The sequence below is a fragment of the Psammomys obesus genome, unplaced genomic scaffold (genome assembly GCF_907164565.1).
Source record: "Psammomys obesus unplaced genomic scaffold, mPsaObe1.curated_primary_1811, whole genome shotgun sequence".
Taxonomy (NCBI): domain Eukaryota; kingdom Metazoa; phylum Chordata; class Mammalia; order Rodentia; family Muridae; genus Psammomys; species Psammomys obesus.
In genome coordinates, this window is record NW_026596109.1 from 1,887,370 (window position 1) to 1,911,395 (window position 24,026).

The following is a 24,026-nucleotide window of genomic DNA, read 5'->3' on the forward strand; positions in this document are numbered from 1 at the left end:
TTTAAAAATCAAACATTTTAATGTAATATGATGACATTGTATACTACTATGAAATTTACAGGCTGAGGAATGATGGCAGAAAAACAATTAAGCCATTCTATTTCAGATCCGCATGCTTCCAGTTCTCATTTTAGGTGATGCTGGAGATCGAGCCTGGGACCTCTAGGAGGGTAGGCTGGTGTTCTACCCATTCAGCTCTGTCCACAGCCAACACTTTCTATTTCTATCAGTAAAAGCACTGTGGCTAATGAGGGCATAGTTTCCATTTTGAGCCACTGTTTTAGGCAGTCCGTGTTGGTGTTTGTGAGGCATGGTGTCACACATAGTCTAGGGCATTTTGTAGGTTCACAACCAAGGCCACAGTGAGCTCATGTGATGTAGCATGGGCAAGGACTGCTGGGAAGAGAGCTTGGATCTGTTATATGTGCAATTTTAACTTAATTGGTACTTTCTGTGCATCTTGAAACCCTTTACTATTGATATTTTCAGTTACACACACAGGACTGTGATTCACGGTTTAACAACCTGGCTTCCAAGCAACTCTGCCTTAGAGTAACCTTCCGAATAGGTTAAGTTAGACTGCAAAGGAGTCTACTGCTAACGCAGCACACAGAAACCAACATTTCTTACAAAGAAGAAAATGTGGCACTGACTTTGTAACTGGTTTCAAAGTACCTTTGCTCATGTTCCCTAACTCCCATCTTGTTGTTTGTTTGTTCCATCACTGAGGCTCTTAGGCAGATAAGCAGAGAGGCAGGTAGAATCCTGTGTGAGCTGTATGATGAAGTGCTGTCTAGCCAACCAGAGGGCTGTAGAGTTAGGACCCACACGAGTCCCCAGCGTGTTAGTTACTTTTCTCATTGTCATGATAAATCCTTTTAGGTAATAAGGTTATTATGGCTTACAGTTTGAGGTGATACAGTCCATCATGGTGGGGCGGCTGCAGTGACAGGAACATGAAGCAGATGGTCATTTTGCATCTGCAGTCAAGGTCACATAGACTGAACAGGAAATGGGGTCAGGCTGTACACCACCAAGGTATATAACCATTGAGCCACTTCCTCCAGTGAGGCCCCAGCTTTTCATGGTTTTTAGAACCTTCCCAAATACCCCCTACGAGCTGGAAACCAAGCATTCAAACACAGACGCCTAAGGGGAATATTTCACATTAAAACCACAAAGTTGGGTTTAATAAATTGACCTGGTAGTCATGGTTCCTTGTTTTAGACATTTCTAAAATTTACATTTGATCAAAGTGAAATGATAAGGATGACACACAGGTTGGATGCACCTGCAGTTAATTAGTAGTCACGTATGTAAAGCAGTGTGTTTGTGTACCTAAAGCAGCAGTAATGAGAAGCGCTGACTTGAATTTTTGAATGATATGAATAGTTATAAACTTCTGTGTTAAGTATAGGAGGACAAGGCTTTAGAATTCTATTGTAAACCATAGTAAATCGCTTATTTATTTACTTATTTACTTATTTATTTATTTATTTATTTATTTATTTATTTACTTATTTACTTATTACTTACTTATTTGTATTGGAAATTGAATGCAGGACCTTGTGTATGCTAGGTGTGTCCTCTTCTAGTGAACTTACTTCTTATTAATACTAGCTTTTATTATTATTTTGTTTTTTATTTATAAAATTTATTATTTAAAAACACTTGCGAATTCAAAATTATACACAGAAATTAACCAGACTCAAGTCCATACATCTCAGGAAATTCCTATACAGATAGAATGGCCAGTTGGAACTTAAGCTATATAGCTTCACATTGAATTTTACATTTTTACTATTGAATATATTTTTATGCACTTAACCATTGCCAAAAAAACCTATGACAGAACTGGAAAATCAATTAGCTTTATATTCTGTTTTATAACTTGTGTCTGTGGCCTACATTTGGTCTTTTCTTATGCCCTAATATATAGCCTTTTTTGTTCTTTTTTTCTGTATGTTCATTGTACCTACCTACCTACCTATATATTTATTTACGTATATACACGTATTATTGCATAGATCCCTCATATGAGAGAGAATCTGAGATTGTGTGACCCCATTTAATATTATACATTCTAAATCCACCCATTTTCCTGCAAATTTTGTGAGTACTTTTTTCTTTAGAGCCGAATAGTATTGCATCTTATATATGTACCAGCTTTTCTTATCCATCTACCTGTTGTTGGACAAGTATGTTCTGCTATAGTGAATAAAGTATGAACATGGGAGTACAAAAATCTCTTTGATAGGCTATGCAAGTCTCTGGGTATTGCCCAAGATTAAAATAGTGGGGTCATATGGTGGTTCTATTTTTAATTTTGAGAGCCCTTCAGACTGATTTCCACAATGGCTATATTAATTTTCCCCCATCAAAGCGAATGACCCACATCTTCAACAATTGTTGTCTGTATGTTGATGATAGCCATTTCCCTGATGACTTAGGGATATTAAATGCTTTTAGAAACAATTGTTGGCCATTGATGTTTCTGTTTTTGAAGAGCGTCTCTACAGTTTATTTGTGTTAATGAGCAGTTCCCTTGGCATTCAGTATGTACTATTTGTCAGTTTTGGAGATTAGCCCCTTGTCTGAAGTTAGCTGGTAAAGATGTTCTCCCATTTTTTAGGCCCTTTTGCAATGTTGCTTATTTCCTTTGCTTTACCCAAACCTTTTATTTTGATGTTGTCCTTTGTTGACACTTGGCCTTTTGGTCCTATGCTATTGGTATTCTATCAAAAAAGTTTTTTTCTAACCCAGTACCTTGAAGCCTAACTCCTGTGTTTTCTTCTGCAATTCATATTGGAAATTAAGGTCTTTGGTCATTTTGAGTTGATTTTTGTATAAGGTTAAAAGTAAGAGTCTAATTTCATTCTTTTGCAAGTAGAAATGAGGTTTTACCAGCACCATTTGTTGAATAGGCTATATCTATTAATGGGATAGCATGATATTTTGATAAGAGTGTGTGTGTTCTGTATTGTTAAAGTTGGGTCAAATATATCCACTTTTCAAATGTTCATCTTTCTTTATGGGGGAAAGGTAGTTATTTTTAGGTCACTGACAAAAGTAACCTTGAGGTGCATATGGAAGATTTGTGCCATAAATTTTGCTGATGGCTGATGGTCTCTGATCCTAAAATCATATCTTTCCTGATTGGCTAGGCATGGCCATAGCTTTGAGACAATAATCTGTGGAGTGGAGACCTTTGCTGTGATGTGTAGTATTAGCTATTGAGAAACAAGATATATCTGAGAGATGCAAAAGGAATACAATCAGTTTGGTTAATTTTATAGTTCTAGGTGATAAGGTTGATGCAGGTAAGTTTACCAATGACTACTTTTAACATGTGACATGCAGTGACCCAGAGTATAAAGCACTTGTATGTGGTGGCTATTAGAGCAGTGCTGGATAGATTAGAGTAGATCGAACAATGCATACTCATCCACCCCCTTGGCCCCCAGCCCCACCAACAGACCTCTCTGTTCTTCAGCTAAGGTTAGAATACCCTGGTCCCTAACCTCAAAACCCAGTGTTGTAAAAGGGGTGTAAAAATTTCAGGGTTAGGAATTTGTAATGACTTTTTTATATTATCACACAATTTCATAAACGTGTTCTACTTTCTTCTCATTCATTGTTTTCTTTTCCTGTTTTTAACTTTTTATTGATTCTTTGTGAATTTCACAGCATGTGCCCCAGTTCTACTCATTTACTCGTTCCATTGTATCTGCCTCTGTCCTTGCAACCTCCCCTGGGGGGGGGGGGGACCCACCACTACCAAATCCACAATAACAAACAAACAAACAAAACCCAGAACATCTCCTTGTGGAAGCTGTGAGGTGTCACATAGTATACCCTTGTGTTCACACGTGTTGACTTCTGAATGTTAACTGCAGTAGTCACTGGTCTTGTTTGAGGCCTACGTCTTCTGCTACACTATCACTACTGGATTCTCACCCAGACTCCTCTTGTATATTCTGGTGTTGCCCTGTGTCACGGAGATTTTGCAGCTTTGGATCTGCATGATCAGCCTCTCAGGTGCCCTAGTAATTTATGGATGACGTAGATGTTGAGATGGGCCAACTCCAGGCCTGGGTCTGGGCCTGGTTGGTAATTGAGTTGGTCAGCTCACCAGCTCTTGCATACCCTCACCACCAGGGCCAGCTCTCTAGCACTGCCCTGACTAGCTCACGCAATGCTGCAGCCAGCAAGGGCCAGGGCAAGCTCTCTGGTGCTCATGCCCTCGGGCCGTTTCACTTGTCACCACCAGGGTCAGCTCTGCTGTGTGACCCAGACACGGTGCAGGGCCCGTTCTTCTAAGAGTTACAGCTGTCAAGGGTCATGGCCAGTTCTCCTGAGTGTCCCAGGTGGCAGCCCAGCCCAGGGACATCGACATGGTCTGTAGTGGTAATGTGAGCCCACAGATCCCTGCTGCTGCATGGACCTCAGCTGCAGAATGGGCTGGGGCTTCCTTCACCATGGCTTTGGGTGGCAGAGCAGGCTACTCAGATCAGGCTGTTCCTCTCTCCCCTCGAGTCGCCAGGTTCTGTCTCCCGTCATAGTGCTCAAGCTGTTCTGTCTCTCTTTTTCTTCTAGCCCTCCACTACACACTTGCACATCATAGTTGCTTCCACAGCAGGCAGGCCTCTGGGTGTCTTCCACCTCATTCTTTAGTGCGGGGAGCCAGTTTAGCCTTGTGTGTGGGAGGCAAGTCCTCTGTTCTGAGTGTTACTCATGGCCTCAATAGTTTGACGTCTAAAGGGTAGATTTCTTGTAAAGAAATTTTGAGATACAGAACGAAGACTAGACTGAGAGGCAGAGAAGTGTCTTGGGCTCTGGATTTGCTACATCCCTACATATGTAAAAAAGCTGATTTCTTCATCTTCCTCCACTGTATGTTTGTGAAGGTCTAAAAAGCTGCCATCCATGCAAACTAAAGCTTCTGTCACAGGGAGCATTGGCTTTGTTATCAGTGCTCCGGAAGCCTCTGCTCACATGTTCATTTTCTAATCAGCAAGTCTGCGTGATTAAGATTTGATGGCACTTAAAAGAAGGTCTCAGGCTGAAGGACTGTGAGAAATAGTATGAATTCTAAAATAAAACTTTTGAGTAAGTAGAGGTACACATAAAACAACTTTGAAGTTGGCCACATAAGCCTTTGGTTGGTATCTCTCATCTCCTCTTCCTCTCTGCCCCTCTCCTGTTCTTGCCCTCTCTCCTTCTTCCTCATTTTTATTCCTCCCACCCCCAGTGTATTTCATGTACTTCTTTGAGCTTAAAACCAGAAACACAAGTATGCTTTGGGGTTAGAGGACAATGCCAAGTCTCAGCCCAGAACAGCTATTTACAGCAGTCATAAATCCCCTTAGCTAGGAGTTGGTAATGGGAAATGTGACCAATCTTTTTAGCAGTAGGTAGTGAAGAGGACTACCAGGCACTGCTGTAATAAGTGGAGACAATTCAAATGAATAAATAATGAACCAAATAAATATTTAAAGGTACCCTAAGATAGAAACCTGAACATTGACTTTCTAATTTGTTGAAGCACAAACTACTAATTGTATACCGTTAAAGTTTCTGTTTCCGTTGCATCTCTTGAGTATTTAGTAGAGGTTACTGTCCTGTTGATTCTAAAGCTTTCTGTGCTCATGTCATAGACTAGTGTTAATATATGATGTGACCATGATAGCTCCCTGCCCCTCTGTGTAAAGGGTGACTTGAAGTCACCCTTTTGTGTTGTAGTTGTTGTTCCTGGGTTGTTCCCCAAATCCCTTGAAAGTCATGATGGCCTGAAAGAGGTAGAGAGGAAGAGAGCTACAGTGATTCTCCATGTGGTGATTTTGTTGTTACTGTTTTTTATTCTGTGTCTGAATAATTAAGAGATGGGGTGATGTGTCTGGCTTGATGGCTGAGTGCTGGGCAAGGCACAGACTTGAGAGTGGTTCCTAGGGACAGCTGACTCCAAGCACTGCCCACAGCTGATGGGCTGCTTCCAGCAACCCGCTGTCGTGTGTTCTCCCTGGTGCAGTGGCAGATCAATCAATGGAAAGGGAGCTCCCAGCAAAATCAGTTACCTGAGCATTAGTGCCACTCTGTCAAGAGACTGGTGCCACAGCAGAAATGTCACTCCTGTTAAATTACTGCTTACCTTCTTACAAAGGCAGAAGAGATCCAAAGAGATTGTTGTTGGCTGGAGTGTGTTCCTCCCTCTTTAGTTTTTAGAAATAGCTGACAGGTCTCTCTCAGTGACTTGCAGACAGACTTGAGAGAACTTTGAGTTAAAACCATCTGTGAAAATCCCAGTACCTCCAGTCTAGATTTCTAAATCATCCTTGGTCCAAAGTATAATTATTTATCAAAATATATGACATTTGGTGATACAGAGTAATCATCACCAAGAAAAAAGTGTCCTTTTGAAAGCGAGGGCACACTGCTGTGAAGTTGGGAACTGTGCACTTCAGTGATGTTGCACTAGCCCAGTGTATAAGAAGGGAAGTGGTGCCGGTGACAGTTTCCCCATAGACCGTAGACGCGTGTGCTAAGGTGAGGCTCTGGCATGCTGGCGCTGAAGAACAGTGCTCTGACTGAGAGTAAAGTCCAGCTGCTCGTATCAGATGTGCTCACGCATTGCTAGGTGAAAAGACATACAGTGACAACACGGAGGGGAGTGTGTGTGAGGAGGCTGACAGGGACAGTTAGTGCCTTTAAGGAGGAGTGGCGGAAAGCCAGAAGGATACAGTTTTGGAGCATGGAAAGGAGAAACCTCAGAGATGTGAAGCAATAGGTGTGCCACCCAGGAATAGTGCTGCCTGACACATTTTATACTTTATTCTCCCTATTTTAATCGAGGTTCACCCTGAAGTTTTTCAGTCAAGATTTAGATTTTTAAATTATTAACAAAATAATATGATTCATTTTAAGAGCTTTCTTTACAGGAACAATGAAATGCCATCCTGTCTTCTTTTTGGTGCTTTGTACTTTTGCACCTGTTCGCAGCTGACAGCCCTTATCATCTTAGGTCAATGGCGTGCAGCTTTATGGGAAGTCTCGCCGAGAAGCAGTCTCCTTTCTGAAAGAAGTGCCCCCACCATTCACCTTGGTTTGCTGTCGCCGGCTGTTTGATGATGAAGCCTCAGTTGATGACCCGAGAACCGTGGAACCTTCCCTTCTTGAGGCAGAGGTATAAAGGGCTGTGTATGGTTATCATGTGTGTGTCTTTTTACCAGGGGCGCTCCAAGGAGGGCGTGCCAGTCTACAGAGGGGCACCTGATCCACCCCGCTCCTGTTCAGTTAGCTAAGCAGCAATGTAGACTGTTTCAAGTTTACACTTGGGTTTACACTTTCTACAACTCTGTGAAACTATCCGTGACACTGATGTGTATCAATCTGATTTTAGAAAACTTTTTAAAGAACAGCAAATTTTTAAATTTAATTTCTGGATTCATGGCTTTTGACTTCTATTTCAACTATTTCAACCTCCCAAAAGTGTATTATAGGTGAGTATTAAGTATCTTAGTCTTTCTTTTCTGAGGACCTTAAAAATATGAAGAATTCTGATAAGTTTCAGAGTGAGTTTAGAAGCTAACATAAATGCAGAAGGTCAAAATATGGAGCTGCCTTTGCTGTTGGATGTCTTGTTCTAAGAGCACTGTAATCGCGGATGGAGCTGTGAGGGCATGAGCTGTCATCACGTGCCCTTTGGCATTTCGTCGTCTTTTAAAAAACTTTTACTGGTTCTTTGTGAATTTCACATCATGCGCTCCAATCCCACTCATCTCCCCCTCCCCTTGAACCCACGTTCTACCCTTGCAACTTCCTCAGCAATAAAGAAGAAGAAAACAAACTTGTGGAAGTATACCCTTTTGTCCACACTTCTTTCCTTGCAGATGTTCATTGCAGTCATTCATTGGTCTGGTACGAGGCCTCTGACTTTTGCTACCCTATCAATACTGAAACCTCACTGGGACTCCTCTAAGATATCCTGTTGTTGCCCTGTGTCATGGAGATGCTGTAGTTTTGGATCTATAGGATCAGCCCCTTCAAGCACTCCAGCAGTTCATTGATGGGGTAAATGTTGGGGTGGACCAATTCAGAGCTCTGGATCTGGGCCTGAGAGGTATTTGATTTGGTCAGCCCACCTGCTCACCTGCTCTCAAGCCCTAGGGGCTGTCTTACCCGCCACCCCAACAGGCAGAGCCACCTCTCACCCTTTCTCCCTTCCTCCCTCTTTCCCTCCCTCCCTCTCTCCCACTCTCCCTCCCTCCCTTTCTTTTTTCCTCCACCTTGTGCTTATTGGATCCAAGATGTGAGCTCTTAGCTAATGCCCAGTGCCATGCCTGCTGTTCCCTGCCATAATGGTCATAGATTCATCTTCTGAAATTGTAAGCCTCAGACTCACTCTTTTATAAGTTGCATTGGTCATGGTGTCCTATCAAAGTGTTAAAGAAGTAACTAAGACAAATGGCACTGCTTACTGAATTTGGAGACTTCAGGAGCTCATGTGAGAAGGACATAAAGTAGCATGTGCCAAGCTCTTAGCATTATGCCTACAGGTGGAGAGCTCCGTGAATGTCAGTGGTGATGTTCCTGATGCCTCCAATTCCCCGTCTTTGTTTCTGATTTCCTAATTTACCAGAAAGTCTATAACTGCCTTACAGTCTTGTGCTATGCTATTGATCCTATAGCATAGCCAAATCTTGCTTTTCTAAGAAGGTTGTCAACTCTTTTGGAGAATAGGCCATTTCTTAAAATTTTATGTGATCTCATGATGTCTTTATTCTGTACTACACATATAAGAAGAACTTAAGATTCTTGATTGACAGTTTTTTTTTAAATCCATTCAGACAAGGTTCACTATATAGCCCAGATTAGCCTAAGCCTGGATTTTAGCCCAAGTCTGGCTTTGAATTGAACTCACAGTCCTGCTTCTGTCTTTGTGCTGATATTGTAGGTATAGCTGATACCTGGTTTTGTTGTTGTTGTTATTGTTTGTTTTTCCCCAAGACAGGGTTTCTCTGTATAGCACTGGCTAACCTGGCACTCACTCTGTAGACTAGGCTGACTTTGAACTCAGAGATCTGCCTGCCTCTGCCTCCCAAGCACTGTGATTAAAGGTGTGAGCCACCACCACCTGGCTTCTGATACTTGTTTTAATGTAAAAGCAGGAAAAAAAAATGAAGTTTCATATGCCTTTAATCTCAGCACTTGAGAGGCAGAGGCAGGCAGAACTCTGTGAGTTCAAGGCCAGTTTAGTTTATATATCAAGTTCTAGGCCATCCAGGAACTCTGCAGAGTAAGGCCTGTCCCAAAATAAAACAACACATCTTTCAGAGGACTCAAGTCATAGTATGTAACTTTGGCTGTTCTTAGCAAACCAAAATGTATGTGGTGGCTCCCTGTGAAGCTTGATAAATATTCCTTTAGTTTAATTCTGTTAGGTGTAAATCATCAGCCCAGCTTGCTGATTCTGTGCTCCCATACATCATACTGCACAATGACGAACAAAGCCTGAAGCATGCCAGATGTCAACATTGCTGCCTGGTAGCTGATTGCATTCTGTTCTGTAAAGACAAGAGTTGTGCAGAATTGATGTATCAGTGATATAGTCCAGGTTGGTGCAGACTGTGCACCTATGATGTCATGAAATTTCTCTGTTTGTGCTCCGTGGTTATAGGTCATCTCCTAAACTTTTGGCTCATTTTCAGTTCTCTGTTTTCCATTTATCCTGATACTATCTTACATTCTTCTTTAAAAATTATTTTTATTTGTATGTACATATGTGTGCCTTTGTGAGCATATGCCAAGTGTATACCTTCCAAGGTCAAAAGAGGGTGTTCTACCCACTGATGCTACAGTAACAGGCAGGTGTGAGCTGCCCAGTGTCGGTTCTGGGAACCAGACGAGGGTCCTCTGGAAGAGCGGCAAGTCCCCGCTGCTAACGCAGCTCTCCAGCCCTGTCTTCCGTTGTTAAACTGTCTGCTTAGATGGCAGAGCAACAGTTCCAGTCTTCACTAGTCAGTGAATGCACCAGCGCTATGCTAATCATATTAGTCTGTGGAACATTTTATTGGAAGAGTGAAGTATTTTCTTTTCAAAAGTATACCTTTCCAGGTAGGTAAGATGGCTCAGCAGGTTTTAGTCCCAGAACCTGTGAAAGGTAGAAAGAGAGAACTCACTCTTTGTCCTTGAACTCCACATGAATGCCATCGCCATGCATCCGGACATAGAGTAGTCATTTTTTAAAAATAATAATAAATTCCTTCCATCAAACTGAAACATGTGGACATTAGCAGGGGATAATATTCCTTCACCTTAGGTTTGGTCAGTCAAGAACCAGGAAATTGTTCCTGTGTTTAGGTTCAGTCCAATGTGGATTAGGTATTCTATATGCAACAACGGTTTGAGGTCTGAGCCAATTCTAATTTTGAAAGTGGCTTTGTTACTCTTCCCCATTATAGAGCTCTCCTGTTGACGCTATTAAGTGGGTTTTTATGCCAGGTACTCAGTTCTGTTTGTAGGAATTATATATTTTCATTTCAGTTACTGAGATTATCCAAGATGTTAAGAAATCTGCTTTGAAAAGTGATATTTAGCCATATGTGGCTGATGCCTGTAAATCCCAACACTCAGGAGACTGAGACAGGATTGCTGTGAATTTGAGGTCATATAGTGAGTTCTGTGCTAGCCTGAACTACAGAGTAAGACTCTGTTTCAAAAAACTGTTGTTTAGTCTGTGGGAGAACAAGGTATTTTTGGAGACATTATTAAAGCCAAACATTACAGTGCTATAAATGTTCCATGGTATATCTGTCTCATTTAACTTCACCAGGTTTCTGAAAGGACAGGAGAGTCTAGAAGACAGGGATGTTAGTCGTGGGAATGAACTAAGAGCCTGCATGCTGGGCTTGTGTGCTGAGTCACCTCCTCTTCCACCAGATCTAACACCTTTTCCTGCTTGGAGAATCACAGTGCTCCAGGAGTCTGGTGGTAGCTGCTGCTACTGCGGCCACACCTCTACTGCCCCAGCCATTGCCTTCTCCTCTTTCTCCTTCCTTCTTCCTGTGCTTTTCTAGTAAAACTTTATTGAAACCTTCGGGGAGACAGCAGGAGTGGTTTCTCTGTGTCCACCACTGTCCTCCTTTTCTGTCTCTGGCTAAAATTATGATTATAGTATTGCTTTTAAAACATCTATGTGCCTCTGCTTTGCATGAAGTTTACATTTTTACTTAAATTACCTATTTTTCCTTTTATGCTTCTAATGGGATGACAGAGCTCATTGAAGTATAAGAGGTCAGTGTTAACACTTGCAATGAAACCGTTTGAACAAAATGTGTGAAAGAGCTGCAGTTCTGAATGCCTGAATGTTCTGTGAAGCTTTGATCCTTGATTGTGAGTACACAGTGCATGCCTCCTTCTTAAAAAAAAATAAAAAAGCTGAGTACGCATGCCAGAAGACTTCCAGTTTGAAAAGCATTTTAGAACACAAAGAACGGTGGCTACAGCATTTACTTTTTTTGTTCCATCAGGTTCACCGAAATGTAGATGTCAGCATTGAAGATGATGATGATGATGGAGAATTAGCCCTGTGGTCTTCTGAAGTCAAGACTGTGGAGCTGTTGAAAGACTCTAAAGGCTTGGGATTCAGCATTTTGGATTACCAGGTATAGGAACCTGCTGAGAGGTGTTTTTTGTTTTTGGTTTTGTGTTTTTTTTTTCACCTTTTCTTTTCATATGGTATGGCTTGCTCCTTCATTCTGAGTGTTGGTTTATGCTGGAGTCATATAAACTAGTAATTGTTTGAAGAACTCACCAAACTCCAGGAAAACTGACTCCCAAAGAAGGAGTGCTATACTTTCAGTTGCTTTCTTGAAGATTAGTAGCTCTTAGGGATATGGTGGAGCAACCTGTGGCAATGATAAAGTCATGCTTCTAGTCTCTAAAGCTTGGTGAACTTGGAAAAATGGGTCCACCCCAGCTTTGTTGAAAGTTATTTCATGTACCATGAAATATACATATTTAGAGTCTTAACCTAGGTTGCTTCTAGTATATTTATATAAGTGTATTTACAATTGTTACCATTTCACAGTAAGTTCCAAAAAGAAACAATGGGAAGCTGAGGTTGGAGGAATGTAAGTTCAAGGCCAGTTTAGACTTCAGTGTTGATGTGATTTATGTAATGATACCCTGTCTCCTCAATCAGAAGCAAAAAGAAAGAACCCTGTGCACATTAGCAACATTCCCACTCTCACGTTTCTGTCTCTCTTCATGTCCTGCTCCCCCCTCCCTCCATACCCTCCTAATAAACCTCTTGCAGAGAATATCGGTTGACCAACCTCATGCTTTTTTAATAACATTACACTGAATATTGGGGAGAATTAAAGCTGCTGACAACAAATCCCTTTATTGCTAAGATGCACACATCAAGACTAGTGTGACCTAAACACAATGTTAATAAAGCAAGATGAACTCTGTCAAACCATATAGAATGCAAAATTCTATACCCACACTCAAAAATTACATTCATTCATTCACTCATTCATTCATGTAGTGGTGTGGGTATGGGTATATGTGCATACCTAGCATCCACATGGAGGTCAGAAGGCAACTTGTGGGAGTCAGGTCTCTCTTTTCCAGTTCATATCGCTTGAAGATAAAGCTCAGGCAGTCAGATGTGGCAGGTAGTACTTTACCCATTAAGCTTGCTATCCTGAGTCTTTTTTTTTTTAAACATATATTTTATGGTTATAAGTGTTTTGCCTGCATGATCTTTGTGCACAGTGTATGTTCCTGATATTTGCAAAGGTCAGAAGAGGGTACATGGAAATGGAGTTATAGACGATTGTGAGGTGCTTTGGGGGCTAGGAAGTAAACTTGGGCTCTTGCAAGAACAAGTGCTCTTAACGGCCGAGGCATCTCTCCAGTCTCTGAAATCGTTGTTTAATATAATAATGTGACAGAGAAGAGCATACAAGAAAAATACTTCTCAACATTATGTAAGATTTAAACTACTGATTTAAAATTACTGAAATAGATTATTTTATTTTTGCTGGCATATTTCTGTGCCAGATAGGCCTCTGCTCTTAGAATTTTCTTTTAGAGTATTATTGAATTATAAGTTGTTGATCTGAAATGAGCATTTTCAGAAGTGGTGTCAGCAGGAAGTATCAATTGTAAGATTCTGGTAAGAACTCTTGTACTGCAGAAGTGTCCCCCAGCATCTAATAAGTAGCTAATAAAAGACTGTAGTATAGGTCAGCCAGAACTTACTGGAATTAAATTAACAGTGTCACTGAGAAGTTGCTGACCATTTTGATGATGAGGTTTAATTTGCAAACACTTTTAAAGTATAATCTTGATGTTTAGCTATCTTTACCATTATTTTAAAGATCTCTATGTATTTTCAAAGTTAATTGATAAATATATCTCATTATTAACTTCTTAAACCAACTGCAGGCTTTAAGTAGTTTAAGATTTGTCTATTTTCACTGATATGGGGTTTCATACTCACTAACCAACAGTTAAGCCCTGAGCTATACTCTCAGTCAAGACTTCATGTTTTTAGTGTTGCATATGTTAAGGCAGAAAATTTTTTAATTCAATCTTTTTAAAGATTTATTTATTTATTATGTATACAGTGTTCTGTCTGCACGTACATCTACATACCAGGAAACGGCATCTGATCTCATTATAGATGGTTGTGAGCCACCATGTAGTTGCTAGGAATTGAACTCAGGACCTCTAGAAAAGCAGCCAGTGCTCTTAACCCCTGAGCCATCTCTCCAGCCCCTTTTTAATAGAATTTAAACTTTAATAGAGTTTGAGCTTTAATAAATTTTTACAAAATTTGAACTTTAGTAGAGTTCTGAAAGAAAGAAAAACTTGTTAGCCTGTGAGTTTTATTCCTAGTTGGCAGGAAATCTCTAACAAATCTGAGCTTTCTACATTTATTTGTCTAGTTATTTGTTTGTTTATTTTTTAGGGCTTTTCCTCTTGTTTTGTTGTTGAGGTAGGGTTTCTGTGTATAGTGTTGGGTTTCTGTGTGTAGTATTGGCTGTCCTGGACCTCACAGAGCTGTGCCTGCATCTGCCTCCTCCAGTGCTGGATTACAGGTGTGTACCACTATGCTCGGCTTGAGCGTTTCACTTTTAAAAACATTGTTCTGATGTTGGTTGTTTTCTCAGCGTGTTCTCAGCAGTTTGCATTCTGGATCCTGCTTTTTACTTTTTTTGAATATCGTCATAAAAACATTGATTTCTGTCCAGGTTGTATGATGTGATTCTGAAAAAAAAAAAAAAATAGTACTAGAGAATTCTTTGGTCTGGTTTTTTTTTTTTTTTTTTGGAATAGATAGAAAAGTTCTTAATTTCCCAGCTGTTACTTTAACCCGATAAAGGGATGGGCTCACTTTCTTCTGTAGCCATCTTTGGAAGATAAACACTCACTCTCATGCGGGTATGTTTCTCTCACAGCTGTGTACAGTACATCTGCATGACTTGTCAGGGGTGTGAAAACAGTTTCCTACCAGATGACAGGGAAATGCAAGTTAAAATCTGATTTGTGCTAAGTTCATTCATTCATTGTATGACCCTTGTATTCAGGTAACAGTTTCTAAAAGCTATTTTTAAAAAACAGTTTTTGTAAAACTCAGAGGTGTGTCAGACGCCATGAAAGGCCACATTTCTGGCGATTTCAATATTCGCTGTGTTTTGTATAAATTTATTAGGTGGCTGAATAGGACAAGGCAGATCCCTGCCCTCCTAGTGTAGCAGAGCTCCACTAAGTAGGACCGTGGGAAGGCGGGAGCCAGGCTGCAAGTCCTGGGAGCAGCAGTGGTGTCTGCATGGCTAGGGCGCTCAGACTTGTTAGCAGTAGGTTGTTAACTGTTTTCCTAATGAATGGGTTTTCCTCTGCCACGGAGAATTGAATAATCTGTCTCCTCGGTGTAACCTCTCGAGGACAGGGGTAGTAATGTCAAATGCAAAAGATCCTGTGGATCAAATGAATGTGTGTGCAGGGTAGAAAGGTCTTATGTTAGCACTGTTGACCCTCATTCAGTTTAGAAAGTCAGCACAAGGGTTGTTGAGACTGTCCTTCCATCTTGGACCACATTGCAGTGTGTCTAAACCATGTATGTTTTAGCTATACAGTTAGAATGGAAAGTTAATAATAGATACCTTTGTTTAATGGAGTTGAAATGCAACCATGAAATCATATTATATTATGCAGCCAACTCCTGAGAGCCATATGTGCCTTGCCCAGGGAATCAATGCTCAGAAGTTAATTTTTGCATAGATTTAGCTGCGCTTTAGGAGAGTGAACAGATAAAGGATCCTTAACTGACCCATGGAGTGATGGGGTGGGTGGCCATCTCAGCACATCACAGTGCCTCCCAAAGCAAGGTGCCTGCTCTGAAATGAAGGAGTCTGACACAGAGTTCTAGAGGGCAGCCTTATGACACATTAAAAGAGAAACCAGTAAATGGAACACAGGTTAGATTTTATGATAAAGCGCAGGTCATAGAGGTTGTCTAAAATCCTGTACTGTGTGTTCAGCATATGTACCTCCATGTTTTGTAAAGTTGAGTGTGGAGACAGTGTACTGCAGCTTAACGATTGGCTCTTAAGCTTCAGAGCATGTGAGAGGGTTGGCCATAAGCTAACATTTATCATCATCATCATTGTCATCGTCATCACCATTAGTGTGCGTGTGTGCACACCACCACGTGGGAGCATGTTCCCAGGTGTGATGGTTGCTACTTTCTGGAGTAGGTTCTGTCCTTTCCTATCTATCTACTCCATCCTGGGATGGACCTTGGGTCAGGCCTGTATATAGTGCTCTTTTTAAAAACTCTTATTTTGTTTGGGGTGGTTAGGCCTCTACCTCCCTTCCAACCTCCCATCCCTACGTAGGAGAGAGAAGATTAGTGGGGAGAGAGGACCCCATTTCTTCTCCTGGCTGTTTAGGGTCGAGGGTTCTTTGGGGGCGCTATACCAATCTCCGTCAACAGCAAACGCAGCCACTCGTCTCCTTCAAGCTGCTGCACCTAGAAGCGTTCTCTGTCTGCTCCAAACCGCCATCCTGAATATGTGGTCTCTCCAAACTGCCTCACACCACACACCACCACTTCTCTCTGGGCCCTCATGTTTATATTCTCGAGTCCTAGACCACGACCCTCTGCATGCTGCATATGGGAGGCTGTTAGCAGCCAGCACAGATCACACCCCACGTGTGACAGTTAACAGCTCTGGACAAGCGAGAACCCAGCTAAAATTCCACACGTGATTAAAACAAGAGCATATTTACAGAACATACCTGAGTTTACAAAGAAACCAAAACTTCCACTACACCTGTGCCACAGGCGCTTTTGCCCCTGAGCCATCTTCTGGCTCTGGCTACAAGTCTTCATAGCATCTGTATGAGTCTGAAAGTGAGAGCTCCATATTGCACTGCATTTGTCTTAGCTTCGTTTCTCTCCCAACCCCTTCCCCGCTTTTTTTGAGACAGGGTTTCTCTGTGTAGCCTTGGCTGTCCTGGACTCGCTTTGTAGACCAGGATGGATTTGAATTCACAGAGATACACCTGCCTCTGGCACTCTGAGTGCTGGGATTACAGGTGTGCGCCACTGCGCCCAGCTGTTTCTCTCCCTTTTTATTTGTGATGTCACCATGCCTTTGAATATTATTTCCATGGAATATTATTAATACTCATTAATAATCAGCACTAATTCATATATAATAGTACTAGGTACCAATTATTATTAATTATGTGGTAGGCCCTGTTTTACATATATTAGCTTATAGATGTCTCACAAGAACCATTCAGTCCCCATTTAACAGGAAAGGACAGTGAGGGACAAGTAAGTTAAGTGTTAAGTCCAAGATCATGCAACGGGCACAGAAGTGAAATTTGAACTCACGCAACTGGGCTGACATCCCATTGCTTTTAATTATAATGTGATGTTATTTCTTTATGAAGGCTATTGTGTACATGTTACAAATAGGACATCCCTATAGTAAATTGATTACAGTGAGTCTCTTTGTTTTTGTAATTGGAAAAGAAATTTTTTAAAGAGTAAGCTGCCAGATAGCATTCTCCTAGCGCCATATGAAAATTGAGCAAATGTTAAGCATTAGTTAATAAAGTGTGCCCGTATGTACCCTAGGAACTAGTGCTCGCTGCTGCAGAAGCGGTGACTGCTAGTCTGAAAGCTTGTTCTTATGGGTTAACGTTCTTAATCAAGCCATTTGGTAGCCTGAGAGTCTGCAACTTGTGATTTCTACCAAAAGCTTGCAAAGATTGAACTATATGGATTTTACCTTCAGCTGACCCTATAAATTAAGTGGAGCAAGTGGATATTTTCTGGTGTTTTGATTTATGCTGAACTTTGAATAACCCCTCATGATTATAATTCACTGAAAATGTTTGACATTAGCCATGACGTTGCCATCCTTGGTACTTTTAAATTTCAGTGATTTAGAAGGGAAAATTTATTAACCAATAATTCTCCCCCACCTACATCCTATTCTTCATTTTTTCCCCCTCCTGAATGACTCAGTCTCTGCCAAAGCAGGTATTTTTGAAAGACTGGGCTTTTCTCAGTGAGAGCTGACTCACATGTGAGGCCTGTCTATCCTGCTGTAAGTCTGTCTGGAAGGTACTGCTGTTCAACAGCCGAGTCACATGTGAATACTTTGGTCCTGCCCAAGCCTGAGAAGACCATAGGCAGATGATGCCCTTAAACAGCAAGTGCCAATAGTTCTTTCTCTGAGGAAACGGTTTTCATGAAATGCGTTGTGAAAACAGAACAGGGTGAGCATAAGTTACTGCTGACCTTGGAATTATTTACCTTTGGCTCTGTGAGGAATTCATGCACAGTTTCAGCTCTAACTCAGAGAATCCACTGTTCTGTTTGTTTTACAGTCCAAGGGAGAAAGACTCAGAGCTTTAACTGTGCCAGGCCAGCTCCTTATCACTGTACTACATTCCCAGCCCACAAATTCTCATTGTAAAGACTTTTAAAACTTAAAGGAAGGGTTATATGACTTTTATTTATAACTTAAAATTATCTTGGATTTTGAACACGTTACAGTGTTTTTAAAGATGTTAATATATGCACATGGCATAAAAATTCAAAAGTACACCCAGGCCCTTTGTGACATCACTCAAGGCTCTTCCAGGAAGATCATTGTATTTCATGTCTTTCCTCCAAGATGTGTTTTATAAACACAGGATTATATAAATAATAGTTTTCCTGTTACATAAATTTTTCATTTTGACATATAAGTGAGATATATCATACAAACCGTAAGTACTTTGCTTTTTGTAACCAATTACATCTTCCTTCACTTTAGTATTTATAGAGTTACCTAGTTCTTTTTAATGACTGAGTAATACATTATTGTTGATAGACAATAATTTATTCAACTAACCTCCTGTACCCAAGTGGTGTAGGCTAAATGACTAAATGAGACTATAGAGGATTATTGCTATATTCTTTTGTAAAACTGTGGCAATTAAGCTAGTGACACATTTCCAGAAGAGAATATGCTAATCAAAGGATCACATGCAATTTCAGTTTTGATGCATTTTTTTACCAAATTGCAAGAGCACCATTTTGCGGCACATATGTTTAGATGAATTACAATTGATATCTTATGTGGAGTCATTTCTTTATTCAGATGGCTCTCCTGGAAAATATAAGCAGGTGGTAACTCATGAAATTAATGGTCTTCCAGGATGTGGAAAGACTAAGTGAAAGCAATATATAACTATCAATTTTGTTTCAACTTTAATTATGGCAATAATTTATTGCCTTTTGTAGCAAAGAGAGTAGAGTATTAATATTCACTCTGATATCAGTGCCTATCAGTCTATTCCTAATTAGTCCACCAATCTGAAACTTTATCAAGAATTGAGCTCTAAAATGGCGTAGCATGTTGGGACTTTGCTTTTGTCAAGAATTTGACAATTTGACTGAATTCTGCTGTCAGTTGATAGTCTAGTAGTTCATAGAAGCCTAATGTTTTAATGTTTATTCCAGGTGATGTGTACAGGACCGATCTGACAGATCTGAGAAGTGTTGACATAATTTTAACACATAGCAGTAGCATAAATAAGTCAGGTGCACAACGCTTATTTTTTAGAGTATGAAATGCAGAGGTTATTGGTATATGATAAGTTACATAGTTTCAGTGTGATGCTTAGGCAAGCTGTAAGGCAACTGTTGGCACCTGGCAACTTTGCACACATGTCATGTAGCTTGCTGGTGACCAAAGCACACAACTGCATTTGAAGATGACTGCTTAAAGGATGTGGGGGAACTGACAAAGCCTACTTTTGCTCATTCCTGATGTCTATCCATGTTTATTTTATGAACATCAAAGTAATATAGGATCCAGTGCCAACTGAGCTAAAGATTTCTTCCTTAGATGATTTGCTTCCTTTGCTTCTGTGGGAAAGTTCTGCATCCTTTAAGTCAGGTCAAGCTGCTTCATTTGGAAAATATGTTCATGCAATATATGTTCATGACTGTGGCTGCAGCAGAGTTCTCTCCTGATTAAGCAATGCCTTTCAAGCCTGTGGAGTGGGTGGATGGAGGAAGCTCGCTCCTCCTGTGTGAGTTTGTACTGTGGTCAGGAAGATGATCAACCTCCAAAGCCCTCAGTGCAGCAGGTCGGATGGCATCAGGAGCCAAGCCTCTTAATAGGAGATAAGAGAGCCTTTGTGTATCACCTGGAAATCCAGCCAGCGCCAAGCAAAGCCTATCTGAGTGAGGCTGGGGGATGAAGTTAATAGGAGGCCTCAGAGGTCTTAAGTCAGGCCTCATACTGAACTTTGTGGGAAGTTCATGAATTTGGAATATGAGTTTGGAAAGAAATCTTACTGGTCTAATGGGGACAAGAGAGAATAACCGTGTGCAGCAAGCTCATCAGCTGGATTCTGCTTTCTTATGGGATAACGTTACCTTTAGCAAACAGGTTCTTGTCAGCATTGGCTTCTGCCTAGTAAACTGCTGAGGAGAGGAGCCTGATCTACTGGTTGAGGAACCGGGATCTACTGGTTGTATTACCTTTGCTGAGTGTTTCAGAAATGGGCATACCGCCTGGTAGTGTTTGGTAAATGAACCCAGAGAGCTGAAATACAGATTTTCTGTAGAGTACCTGATTATCACATGTGTGGTGAATTGCTTATATATTCCCGTGTGTTAGTAGGTATTGGTCTTACCCTTTCTCCTAGACAGTAAAATGCCAGAATGACTACTATAGAAAGGAAGGTTTTGGATCTAAAGAGCAAGCTCAGTTCTTCAGAGGCAGCTTATTATAAGTCTTTCCAACTTCTGGACATGGCTGTGTTTCAGAAGTTCCTACTCCATTCTGATGTCCCAAATAACAACCAGAGTAGTAGCCAGAAACATCGACTTTCCTTAGGTGTGGCAGAATGATTGACATAACCAACATGCAGGCATTGGAAAGTTCTCTTTGCAAGACAAAGTGGTGTGTGCAGCTCTGACTGCTTGTGGATGTTACTGAGAAGCAGGTAGAAATCCAGAGAAGCTATGCTTTCTCACTGAGTGCTCCTGCTTCCCACAGGACCAGGATTCTAATTTGTGAATGTTACGTACAAAGAACTGGCTGCATGATCTTTATACACCATGTCCAAGGTTCAGGTTCCCTTTCATCCCTTTCTTTACATTTTATTTTAATCACGTATTAACTTTATCAGTATACCACTGTGAATATATAGCATGAATAAGAATGCATGCTTGAGTTGCAACTGACTCAACAGTCTGGATTGGCATTCCGGCTATGACACAATTCTAGGACAATTCTTGGGACAATTTTGTTAGTCTTCAAGGACAAAAAGAAATGAACATAAATTCCCATTTTTAAATGTGGACCTGGAACTATCATGGATTTTCATCTTCAGAAAAGTTATTATTTATCCCTTATTGGCTTCTTTGGAAAATATTTAGAGGGAACAGTGTGTTAACTTCAATGATCTTAAATAAGAGGCATGTTTAGTGAGCATCCCATGGACCCAGCACTGCTTTAAGTTCTGAGTTTTATCAATGAACAAAGTAGACAGAGCCCTGTTTTCATGGAGCTTAACTTCAATTTGGAAGAGATAGTAGGTACGGCTATGTTAAAGTGCAATATTTAAAACAGTCTAAGATATAGTAAACTATGAGTCATAGTTTTAACAATGATAGAATTAAGCTATGACTCAGGATTGTTCCCGAGACTCTAGAGAGGCCTGGAGGAAACTGAGGCTTACTGTGTGGACAAGGACACTGAAGACTGAGAATTGATTAATTGGACCTGATTTCATGTTCTCATAATTTGTGGTAATTACGAACTACCTAATATCTTTCTGAACTTCTGCATTTTATTCCCTTGAATGAAAAACCCTTTAAGAAATCTTACTTTTTTAATTTGGAAAGCATCCTACCCAGTAATTATGTCCTGTTTTCTCTGCCTGGTTCTGTTTAAAGCATTGTATTGCAACTATTGTCATCTTTTCTACAACACTAGGAGGCGTTATCTTCCTGCTGTGTAAGAAAAAAATCTGTGCTGAGAGATTAAGGCGATTTTTACCCACTGAACGACTAGGAAGTTATGGTTCATCGTGATTGCATGACTAGGAAGTGGAGGCTCACCTGTGACTGCATGATTAGGAAGTGGAGGTTCACCCATGACTGACCTAGAAGTGAGGGGGCTGAATTCTCAAGTCTGTGGTTGGGATGGGTGAAAGTACTGTTTTTAGGCAGAAACAACCCTTATCCCCCCCCCCCCCCACTTGTAGATCAACTGAAAGAGAGGAGGTATTTATGGTTAGTTTAATTATTTTCTGAAAGAAACAGGCTTATTAGTGTTCAGCTCATGGTTGCTAGCATTTATTCCTCCTGCCTAGCGAAAGCTCTTCAGAGATGTGATGTTTTCTGTTACCAGAGCATAAAACATGTGTGGTTGACTTTGAGGTGTCCAGTGTGACATTTTGGCCTTTTTTTTTCTGTTTAGTTTAAGAGTTTTTTGTTGCTGTTGGGTTTTTGTTTTGTTTTTGGGGGAAGTTGGGAGGCTCGTTTCAAGACAAGGTTTCTCTGTGTATCCTTGGCTGTCCTGGACTCGACTTGTGAACTTTTTTGTGTTGCTCTCAAAGTCCAGAAGAGAATTTTGGATCCTTTGAGTGGGACTGGAGTTGCAGGCAGATGTCAGTGGCCCCAAGTGAGAACTGGAAACAGTCTGCTCCAAGCCAGCACAGGCTCTTGACGCCTAAGCGTTTCTCCAGCCCTTCTTGAGAGATTTTTTTTAATAAGGTTTTACATGTCTATACTTTCAATGCATCATAACTGTTTTTCCCCTGGAAGATACTAGGATATTTCTTATTTATAACTTCACTTTCTACATTTTAAAAATGCATGGTTCAGTGTTGTTATGTGTATCCACTTTCAACAGTGTGTTTTTGTTGTACTTCAGTACACTGTCTGCTTGATGGGATCCCAGGCATTGCAGCTGGGTGATAGGGATTTTACATAAAGACTATTGCCTTGTTTTATTCTTATTTGGCTCCTCCCCAGAGTAACCAGTGAAAGTCCTGTTCAAGAAGTAACTGACCAGTGAATATGTGAATAATTACCAAATGAAATAAAAGTTTCGAAAGATGAAACAATTAAAGGGCATATTAATATCCAAGGGAAAAAGGAAAGGAACTAAGAGAAAGTAATTCTCTTTAAGAAACGATTGTATGAAATTCCTGTGGGAATCATGCAGATTGGCTATTTCGGCTGGGAATGTTGCTAGGGTGCCTACTCAGCATGTTTGGGGTGCTAGACTTCACAGCCGTGAACTGTGCTTATAGGAAAACGGAGCCATTTGGTTTTTTGCAAGTTTCCCCGCCCACTTCTTTCTGCTGATCTTTAACTGTGCTTGCCTTGCTGTTCAGCTCTGTATGATGCATAGAAAAATCTATTCCCAGTGCCTAACCTAGTTCAGAAAGCAGTAAGACACAGGAAGTAGAAAACATATCAGTTTACCAGTCTTGAGTAGACCGAATGTGTTTTGTGGACACAAACTTGGAACATGATGGAATAATGTTAAATGGTTTGACTAGTATAATACTTTGCTATACTGCAAAATAGTTACACATGAGATTAGAGTCAGAGAACATGTTTGTTCATTACTCATTATATCCATTTATTCATTACCTTATGTAGAATGGATTTGTCATTCATTCCTAAAAGTAAATGCTTAGCATATTGCTCAGATCAGAAGAAGCTATGTTGATGTAACTGATTACATCTCTTTCTCTTAAACCAGAGTTTGTTTAGTTATTTTTAATGCTATCTAAAATTTTGATTGGAGATCACATCTTTTAAATTTGTATATTCATTCCTTTATTTATTTTTGCATGCATGGTGTATGTTTGCATGGTTTTCTCTGTGTGCATGCACACACACACATGCATGTCACTGTGTGTGCGTGCATGTTGTGTGTGTGTGTGTGTGTGTGTGTGTGTGTGTGTGTGTATTTAGGTCAGAGGACAACTTTTTTTAATTTTCTTATTAGTTACATTTTGTTAATTCTGTATCCCAGCTGTATCCCGCTCCCTCATTCCCTCCCCATTCCCACCCTCCCTCCCTCATCTCCTCCCTGCCCCTTTCCAAGTCCACTGATAGGGGAAAACCTCCTCCCCTTTCATATGACTCCGTTTTGTCAGGTATTTTCAGGACTGGCTGCAAAGTCCTCCTCTGTGGCCTAACAGTACTGGTCCTCCCTTGTGGGGTGGGGAGGTCAAAGAGCCAGTCATTGAGTTCCTGTTAGAAATAGTCCTTGTTCCCCTTATTATGGGAAACCAATTGATTACTTGAGCTATCACGGGTCACATCCGAGCAGAGGTTCTAGGTTTTATCCACTCATGGTCTTTGGTTGAGTGTCCATCTCAGAAAAGACCCTGTGCCCAGATATGTTTGGTCCTTGTGGAGCTCCTATCCTTTCCCCATCATACTAACTCCCCTTCTTTCATATGATTCC

At 40.7% G+C, this 24,026-nt stretch overlaps 1 protein-coding gene across 2 annotated transcripts in view; it reads left to right on the forward strand.

Moving 5' to 3' along the window:
* The window catches only part of Patj (PATJ crumbs cell polarity complex component), a 307,127-nt gene that overhangs the window by 60,699 nt on the left and 222,402 nt on the right, over positions 1–24,026 (forward strand). For both annotated transcript variants that reach the window (XM_055628777.1, XM_055628778.1), the window contains exons 16-17: positions 7,019–7,180; positions 11,526–11,660. In XM_055628777.1, coding sequence (XP_055484752.1) covers positions 7,019–7,180; positions 11,526–11,660 — 297 coding nt within the window. The remainder of the gene's footprint in view (positions 1–7,018; positions 7,181–11,525; positions 11,661–24,026) is intronic.